The 9,830-nt window shown below is 42.1% G+C and overlaps 1 protein-coding gene across 1 annotated transcript; it reads right to left on the reverse strand.

Annotated features, from left to right (window-relative positions):
* Positions 1 to 5,052: 5,052 nt before the first annotated feature.
* On the reverse strand, positions 5,053 to 8,257 carry LOC123123469 (indole-2-monooxygenase). Its single transcript, XM_044543984.1, has 3 exons — positions 7,624 to 8,257; positions 5,984 to 6,412; positions 5,053 to 5,914 (listed from the first exon to the last, which is right to left on the reverse strand). Exons 1-3 carry the CDS (start codon positions 8,134 to 8,136, stop codon positions 5,291 to 5,293), a joined length of 1,566 nt encoding a protein of 521 aa, XP_044399919.1. The 5' UTR covers positions 8,137 to 8,257; the 3' UTR covers positions 5,053 to 5,290.
* Positions 8,258 to 9,830: the final 1,573 nt, after the last annotated feature.

Genomic DNA, 9,830 nt, shown 5'->3' on the forward strand with positions numbered 1-9,830 from the left:
TCGACATGTCTTGTAAAGCGGGATTCCGAGACTGATCGGGTCTTTCCGGGAGAAGGTTTATCCTTCGTTGACCGTGAGAGCTTATGATGGGCTAAGTTGGGACACCCCTGCAGGGTATTATCTTTCGAAAGCCGTGCCCGCGGCTATGAGGCAGATGGGAATTTGTTAATGTCCGGTTGTAGAGAACTTGCCACTTGACTTAATTAAAATACATCAACCGTGTGTGTAGCCGTGATGGTCTCTTCTCGGCGGAGTCCGGGAAGTGAACACGGTTTGAGTTTTGAATGACGTAAGTAGGAGTTCAGGATCACTTCTTGGTCATTACTAGATGACGACCGTTCCGTTGTTTCTCTTCTCGCTCTCTTTTGCGTATGTTAGCCACTATATATACTTAGTGCCTGCTGCAGCTCCACCCCATTTCACTATCCTTTCCTATAAGCTTAAATAGTCTTGATCTCGCGGGTGTGAGATTGCTGAGTCCTCGTGACTCACAGATTCTACCAAAACAGTTGCAGGTGCCGACGATGCCATTGCAGATGATGGGATCGACCTCAAGTGGGAGTTCGATGAGGAACGTGGTCGTTACTATGTGTCTTTTCCTGATGATCAGTAGTGGAGCCCAGTTGGGACGATCGGGGATCTAGCATTTGGGGTTATCTTATTTTCATTTGGATCTTGACCGTAGTCGGTCTATGTGTGTATTTTGGATGATGTATGAATTATATTTATGTATTGTGTGAAGTGGTGATTGTAAGCCAACTCTCTTTATCCCATTCTTGTTCATTACATGGGATTGTGTGAAGATGACCCTTCTTGCGACAAAACCACAATGCGGTTATGCCTCTAAGTCGTGCCTCGACACGTGGGAGATATAGCCGCATCGTGGGCGTTACAGCCGGATGTCGCGTCGGACCATATATGGCCCATGGGTACCACGGGCCATTCCCAGGCTGCAAGACACACCGGGCTGAAATGGGGCCATGTCTACACCGGGCCTCTAACAGGCCGAAATGTCAATGGGCCGTAATTGGGCCCAAATATTTGGCAAACAACTAACGGGCCAGATCTGGCTTCGGGCCGTAAATGTTCCATGTTTAAACAAGCTGTTAGTGTGCTGGCCCACCAGTACCTGTGTAAATACTACGGTCCTTTGACTGGGCCGGCCTTTTTAACCTACATGGGCCTCTGTTAGGCCCTTCCACATGTCGACGTATCATAGGAATGTCTCCTCCATTGTACAGACGACATGTGGCCCACCGAGGAGCCGACACGTGTTTCCTCCAGCCAATGATGATTTTAGACGTGGAAAATCACCATTGGTCCGGGCTGTTAACGGGTTATCCGATCCAAACCGGAACATGGTAGCTTAACGGTGACCCGTTATGGCAGATGCCACGTGTCGGTTACCCTTGACGAAAGCACTTCCATGCCGCGCCATTTATCGTCATGGAAGTGTACACTTTCGTGATGATAATTTTGGTATTGTCATGGAACACTTCTACGACAGCACAGGTATGACTATCTTGATACTGTCATAAAATCATCATGGATGTACATGCATGATAGAAAACGTGATCTACTGTGACAAACACGTATCATCACAGAAGTGTATTTTTTTGTAGTGCTTGCCTTTGTTTCTTTTGTTGCCAAACCAGGAAGTGATATGGACAAAAAGGCACACACACAAAATATACAAGCACACATCATACATCATATATTTGCACAAGCACTTTACTTTTCATAACAGAGAATCATACATTCGAAGTTCATAGCCAATATGTACATTAATTGAACACACTTATTAGCAAGCATATTGAACATACATGTAATACCTACAAATATAACTTTCTTGTGATATGCACATCCTGAGTAATTAACCCGTCTCTCCTGTAGTTCAAGCACATGGTGGAGGACGTGGGACTTGGTCTTTTTGTGCAGTTCCACTAAAATATTTTCTATCCAAAACAAATTAACAAGGAAGTTATGATTTGTAATAATAATGCATTAGCACGGTTGAACTGAATGAAGATTTCTAGGAATGATTATACCTGCTTCTAGATAAGAACTTGATAGGCCGAAGCAAGAAGGCTGAAAGCCTGAAGTCAAACTTAATCATCTGGAGTAGCAAGTGCTTTCTCCTAAACCTTCCGCTTCTCTTCAGAACTTTTTGTGTAGTGCATCTCAAACATAATGTCATCACGGCCTTGACATTTCGGTGACACTACATAAAACAAAATTGACTTGTCGTTACAAAAAGTGAGATATCTATTCCACTATATAATGTAAAAATAACTTCAAATATTAATAGTTGGATATGCTCCATCCAACGGTTGAGAGATGACGCATCCGAGCATTATCATCTGTAGGATAAAGTTTTCAACTCATAGGTTTATGCCACAACTCATTCTTGAACCCCATTCTTATATGATTCTGTAATTCAAAAAATATATAAATAATAAGTTGGATCCTAGCACTAGTAGAAAACAGGGATTTGGTTCTAGCCGGATGGAAGAAATAGTCCCAGACGCATTATGAACCGGGACTAATGTGAGCATCAGTCCCGGTTCGAGTGGCTAGGACGCCGGACGGGGCTCTGCAGGCACCAGTCCCAGTTTGAATGGAACCTTTAGTCCCGGCTGGAGACACCAACCGCTTCTAAAGGGGTTGCGCCAGGAGCGACACCCTTTAGTCCCGGTTGGTGTGTCTGATGGCTCGTGTCAGCGTCAGTATTTCCCCGAAGAGGAAGGGATGATGAAGCACAGCTTCAGTAAGTATTTCCCTCATTTATGAAACCAAGGTTATCGAACCAGCAGGAGAACCAAGCAACATTATGTAAATTGTACCTGCACACGAAGAACAAATACTTGCAACCCGACGCGTAGAGGGGTTGTCAATCCCTCTGAGGTAAAAGATTGGTAAAGAGACAGATTGGTAGATGCAAATAAAATAATGGCAAATAAAATTCAGCGAGGTGTTTTTGGGTTTTTGGAAATATAGATCTGAATATAAAAGGTGCAAATAAAGAAAAGGAAAATAATAATATAGATCTGAAAATATATGATGCAAAAATAGACCCGGGGGCCGTAGATTTCACTAGTGGCTTCTCTCGAGAAAATAGCGTACTGTGGGTAAAGAAATTATTGTTGGGAAATTGATAGAACATCAAATAATTATGACGATATACAGGCAATGATTATTATATAGGCGTCACGTCCAAGATTAGTAGACCGACTCCTGCCGGCATCTACTACTATTACTCCACACATCGACCGCTATCCAGCATGCATCTAGTGTATTAAGTCCATGGAGAAACGGAGTAATGCAATAAGAACGATGACATGATGTAGATGAGATCTATTCATGTAGTAATAGCCCCCATCTTGTTATCCTTAATAGCAATGATACATATGTGTCTTGCTACCCCTTCTGTCACTGGGAAAGAACACCATACGATCGAACCGATCACAAAACACCTCTTCCCATGGCAAGAAAAATCGATCTAGTCGGCCTAACTAAACCAAAGATTCAAAGAAGAAATACGAGACTATAAGTAATCATGCAGCTAAGAGATCAAAGAAACTAAAATAACTTTCATGGATATATAGATCTGATCATAAACTCAAAGTTCATCGGATCCCAACAAACACACCGCAAAAAAGAGTTACATCAAATAGATCTCCAAGAGACCATTGTATGAGAATCAAAAAGAGAGAAGAAGCCATCTAGCTACTGACTACAGACCCGTAGGTATACAATGAACTACTCACGCATCACCGGAGAGGCACCAATGAGGATGATGAACCCCTCCATGACGGTGTCTTCATTGGATCTCGTGGTTCTGTAACTTGCGGCGGCTGGAATTGTGTTTCATCGCCTCCCCTAGGGTTTTTGGATTTTTCGGGTATTTATGGAGCAATGAGGCAGTACGGGAGGCCACCGAGGTGGGCACAACCCACCGGGCCCCTAGGCGCGCCCTGGTGGGTTGTGCTCCCCTCGGAGCCCCCCTCTGGTACTTCTTTGGCCCAACATGTGTCTTCTGGTCCAGAAAAATTCTCCAAAAAGTTTCTCTGCGTTTGGACTATGTTTTTGTATTGATTTTCTGTGAAGTAAAAAACAAGCAAAAAACAACAACTCACACTGGGTACTATGTTAGTAGGTTAGTCCCAAAAAATGATATAAAGTTGCTGTAAAATGACTTTAAAACATCTAATAATGATAATATAACAGCATGGAACAATCAAAAATTATGGATACGTTGGAGACGTATCAGTCTCCAACCGGGACTAAAGGTCTGTCTTCAGTCCTGGTTTTAGACACCAACCGGGAGTACAAAATTGTCTATATGTACCCCCTCCCTTGCCCGCACTATCCTATGTTTTTTCCTCACAAAAGGTGGGAGGTGTGTGCTAGTTTGTTCTCCCTTCCAATGGACATGAGGTGTTCGCTGAAATGCCTAAGAGCATGATGCCAATTGAGTTCACACAAAGCAAACATGATATGAGGTGCCCGAGTCACACTTAAGTTTTCTCCTCTTTCTTCTCCTCTGTTCTTCCTCCAAGCCTGTCCCCGTCCCCGTCCTCACCGCCGTCAATCGCCTGCGTCGATCTCATCACCAGCACCACCTTGGTGATCCTCTTGCTTTTATCGTCGCCGTCAATCCCAAATCAGACTTTTACAACAACTTGAAGTACGTAAACACTTGGCCCTCAGAGCTGTGGTAGAAGGAATACCCAACTGTATCCTTGGGATAACATACAACGTAGTACTTGTCTAATTTGGGATCTAGTTTGTTTGGCTGTAAACATTTTACATAAGCATCACAAGCCCAAATTTTAAGAAGCAATAAGTTGTATTTTTTCCATGCGATATCTCATATGGCATCGTCTCAACAAACTTTGATACTAAGCATGTGAGTTTTTAGTTTATATTGTCTCGACGGATTTTATAATGTAAGTTCTCATATGAGAAACTAAAATCATGAAAGTAATAACGACTAAGATGCTGCACGTGCATTTGTGTGTGGTACCATGCTAGTATTTACTTCAAAAATACTTTGACAATAGGCATTTCTAGTTTATTTCATATGTATGTAACAACCAACAATAGTAGTCAAACTAGTGTCTTGAATATCGTATCAGTGTTCATAAGAACAATATTTGTAGCTAAACATTTGCAACATTTATTTAAAACAAGGGAGAACTGACATTATTTGGTAGCAACTGTATACCGGTAACACCTTTTTGCAAAGAAAAACATTATACCAATAATAGCTTAGGTTTTATTCTTGTGTCTACATCCAGGATTTTGGAATTAACAATAGTTTCTCCTTCCGGCGCATGGTTAGCCCAAACACCGCTGTCATATCAATGTCTTCTCTCTCAACTCCAAGCGGAAGTTCCCAGTCAAAATGGTACATGAGGTTTGCCAACATAAGCTCAACATTAGCGATTCCGAGGTTCATACCGGGGCACATCCTTCGTCCTGCCCCGAATGGCAAGAACTGGAAATCATTCCCCTTGAAATTGACATGCATAGCGCTGCCTTCATCTGTAAATCTTTCAGGTATGAACTCTTCTGCGTCCTCCCACAAGCTCGAGTCCCTAGCAATGGCCCATGCATTGACCATGACACGCGTCCCAGCAGGAACCATATATCCATCAATATTGCAGTCATCCATGGCAAGGTGTGGAGCAAGGAGAGGCGCAATAGGATACAGTCGAAGCGACTCCTTTATGACTGCTCTTAGGTATGCCATATTGTTCACGTTGATTTCACTGACAATTTCTTGTCCCTGGGGTACGTTACTCCTCACCTCAGCTTGTAGCTTCCCCATCACACGTGGCTTCCTCATGAGCTCGGCCAAGGTGAATTCGAGGGCGTTAGCTGATGTGTCTGTTGCACCGGCAAATACATCCTGTGGGTATGAATTAATTAGGATTATATATATAACATATATAGTTTGAAATGTATTATTTTTACTTACTATCAGGATAGCTTTCATGTGCTCTCTTGTGAGATCATACTCGTGCTGAAAAGTCAACAGAATATCTACAAAATCACCATCCTCGTGATCAAACGTTGACTTATCCTTGCTCACATGATCGTCGATCACCTTGTCTAGCAGATCAGCCCATCTATTCCTCACTCTCTCGGCTTGGGCACAAACTGCCCTCTTAAACACTCCTACCCTTGCCAATCCTGGGAAGTACTCCTCCACGTTGAACCCTCCTAACAGCCGTGAGGTATCGTTGGTGAGGTCCCGGAACAACTTGCTCTGTCCATCTTTTAGGAAGAACTTTCCCGATACGATGCGGCACCCCATGTCATTCGCGAATAAGCTGAGAAGCTCTCTCATGTCCACCGTACCATCGGTTGTGGCCACCTCATTAATCTTGGCCATCACCAAGCTCACCTATGATCGCATGTATCTTAGTGTGAGATAGCTAACATTCATTTGTGAAACAATTAGCAGAGGAAATAATGGAAGTCCCTTTTCTTTATTTCCTTTTTTGACATAGTGTAATCCAAATCATTATGTCAATAACAGTAAGTTTGTGATAACAAAACTACCAACAAGGCCGAGAGTAGAAAGTAATTCAAAAAAAGGGAGATATATATAAATAATGATTAACAAAATATTAGAAACTTAGAATATCCTGAATAGTGGATGTTCTATGTTCATCACTTGTTTTAATATCGCAATAGAAAGATATTAATATACAACACATGTATAAGGTTCGGACCATGTTCCCACAATTATTCTGGAATCTTTCATTTAACTCTAAATGCATCTGTTATGAAAATCAGTTTCTTAAAATATCAGACACTCTCTCGTAGCTCATCAGAGACGTGTCTTCATGGCATGGAAGGAAATAACACATTTTTACCTCACCAATCCAAGCACCGCACTACCATATTTCTCTCAACATGTAAACATATCAAATCAACATGCAACTATGCATGGAAAAAGACACACATCAAAGTCCAACCGTGCACAGGGAAAACTCATTTATTATGCTATTTATATTCAATAAATATTGTACAACTATGTATAATGATCAAATATAATAAATCATATGTATTTTAGTTTCAGTTAACATATTATTAATTGGAAAATATTCATGACCCATAAAGCCAAATCTCGTTGAAATGTATTGCAACTAATCTCGTTGAAATATATGGCAACTAATTTCCGTAGCTACCTGCGGGATAATATTTAGTATAGAGAAGATGAACCCAAATCCCCTCAACCCCTATCCATACCCATACCCTTGTGCTGCTTAGCATAGATAATTGATGAACCCAAACGGCCAAATCCCCTCAACCCCTATCTATACCGACTACCCATACGCGTGTGCTGCTTCTCCCACCTATCGGCCACAGTACTGCCGCTCCGTTATCAACTGATTTAACGGAAAGTACTACTAGTTAATTCAGTTCTGCACACTAGGGACGGCTAGCAATAAAATTAAACTGCCTATTCACGGATCAACATACTTCTATCATAAAATCCGCATACAACCTACGATAAAAAAAATTACACTCACGTTTTGCAATTATAGTTTTTGATGTACAGGTTGAACTTAAGTAAGGAAATGCTGTCAGCGGATAATTAAGAATTACCTCCTCCATGGCAGCGCTGCGGAAAGACTGCACCTTCTTAACGCTCAACATGTGGGTGGTGACCAGCTTCCTCACCTGCCGCCAGTACTCGCCGTATGGCGCGAAGGCCATATCAGACGAGCCGTACGTGAGGATGTCGGAGACTACGGAGCTGGGCCGCGACGCCAAGATGTGGTCGTGGGTGCGCAGCACTGCCTCTGCGCCACGCAGCGACGACACCACGAGGGTCCGCGCGGCGCCCAGGCGCAGAAGCATCATGTCGGGACCATACTTCCTGGCAAGGCTGCGGAGAGAGACGTGCGGGAGGGAGCCGACGAGGTGCAGGTGACCAATGATGGGCAGTGCCGGCGGCGAAGGCGGGAGCGGGAGGTGGTTGTTTTCTCGCTGCTGATGCTGCATTTTTCTTGTCTTTCCAGTGAACCAGCTTACAAACAAGAGGAAGAGGAAGAATAGGAACAGAAACAATGCCCGCGGAGGTGTCTCTGGCATGGGTTTCTTCACGAGATCTTCCATCGTAAACTATTGTCTCGGCCCGGTAGTACTTTGTGGAGCTCTGATCAGAGAAATTGTTCTTGTGAACCAGCTTAGTGTACGCTATCTGGAAATGGAGTGTTAGTTTCAAATAGAGATTGTGTGGGTGTGAAGTGTACTCATAATAAGAAGCTCTTCGTACTAATATAAGCTAGCCACGCAGAACGAAAAACGACAAAAGAATATACTTCCAGTTTAGTCTTCCACATGAGCTCTTCCTACATGGAGAAATTAGTGCTGTTGTGTCCACGTTTAGTCTTCGAGATCCATCGCGAAAAATAAAACGAAAAACTTTAGTCGTCAATATGAGCTCTTCCAGATGCAGATGCCCGGACTTTTCTCCGTTTCGTCAAGTAGGCGTGTCCAACTATACCACGGCTCAGAAAATTTCAACAATCTAACTGGGAAATTAACGAAACATGTTCCGCGGAGTGGGGCCGGCGGCTGCTGCGGGGGAGTAAGACTGGCCGTATCATAATTCAACTCAACCAATTTGTCTACGACAAAACTAACGCCCACACGTGTGGCATTTTGCACTTCACCCACGTGCCTTCATGACCACTCAGTTTGCCACGTATGAACGGATGACATCGGCAGGAATCTTTTTGGTTTTCGGCTTAAAAATGTTTTATTTTCTAATTTAAAAATCAAATTAAAAATTCGTTTTCACCATTAAATCCGTCTCAACGAGATCTTCAAAAGTAGACCCCATGTTGATATGTTTCGATGAAATTTGTTTTGCCCAAAAGTTGCCATGATGTTTACACTATAGTTGTCATAGTGCTTAAACTAAAGTTGTCATGTGGCAATTTTAGTTTGTAGAGCATGGCAATTTTATTTTTTTATGATGGCAATTCCAGTACTTTGACCATGAAAATTATTTTTTGTATGGGAAATATTAAGTGCATGTATCATGGCAATTTTAGTTTATGGTTCATGGCAAGTCTAGTTTCTTAATTCCCCGTTTTATAATATGTCAAAATTTATTTTTAAATGTCAAATAAAATAGCTTGAAATATATTATGGCAACTTTAGTGTAAACATCATGGCAATTCATGTGCAATAGAGATGGCAACTTTTAACCCCAAAAAAATTTGTCGAAATATATTGATATGAGATCTAGTTTCGAAGATCTCGTCGCGAGGTATTTAATGGTGAAAACGGAACTTCAATCGGATTTTTCATTTAAGAAATAAACATTTTAAAAGCTGAAAATCCAAAAGAGTCCCACATGCACGCATACGGTGACGTGGCGCAGTCTGTGTTTTATAGGGCGTGTGGGCGGGTTTGACTCCCACCACACATATGGGCGTTAGCGTTGTCCTTTGTCTATGTGACAATGAGTTAATGAGAAGGGAGATAATTTGAGTAAATTAGCTAGGTACCCTAACATCACATATTTCGATATAATATAACTCTATAACCTAATAATAAAGCTTGGACCTCAATAAGTCCCGAACGTTCAGAATTTAAGCATGTGATCCCGAACGTTTTTTGATGGCAATTTCAGTTGTTGCGAGGTGGCAACTTTAGTTGTTAACACATGGCAACTTTGTTCCAGTTCGAATTTTTGTCAGAAAATTGCCATGTTTGTCAACAACGCCTTGACTAAAGTTGCCATGAAAAGAGTTCGGATTAGCATGCTTAAAAATCGAACGTTCGGGATTTATCTATTC

The sequence above is a fragment of the Triticum aestivum genome, chromosome 5D (genome assembly GCF_018294505.1).
Source record: "Triticum aestivum cultivar Chinese Spring chromosome 5D, IWGSC CS RefSeq v2.1, whole genome shotgun sequence".
Classification (NCBI taxonomy): Eukaryota; Viridiplantae; Streptophyta; class Magnoliopsida; order Poales; family Poaceae; genus Triticum; species Triticum aestivum.

Bases quoted from the DNA above. Each gene is read 5' to 3' on its own strand.
- LOC123123469 (XM_044543984.1), bottom strand. From the start codon at position 8,136: ATGGAAGATCTCGTGAAGAAACCCATGCCAGAGACACCTCCGCGGGCA. The intron at 6,413-7,623 runs GTAATTCTTAAT...ATGCGATCATAG, and splicing joins GCAGCGCTGCCATGGAGGAG to GTGAGCTTGGTGATGGCCAA. The intron at 5,915-5,983 runs GTAAGTAAAAAT...TCATACCCACAG, and splicing joins ACATGAAAGCTATCCTGATA to GATGTATTTGCCGGTGCAAC.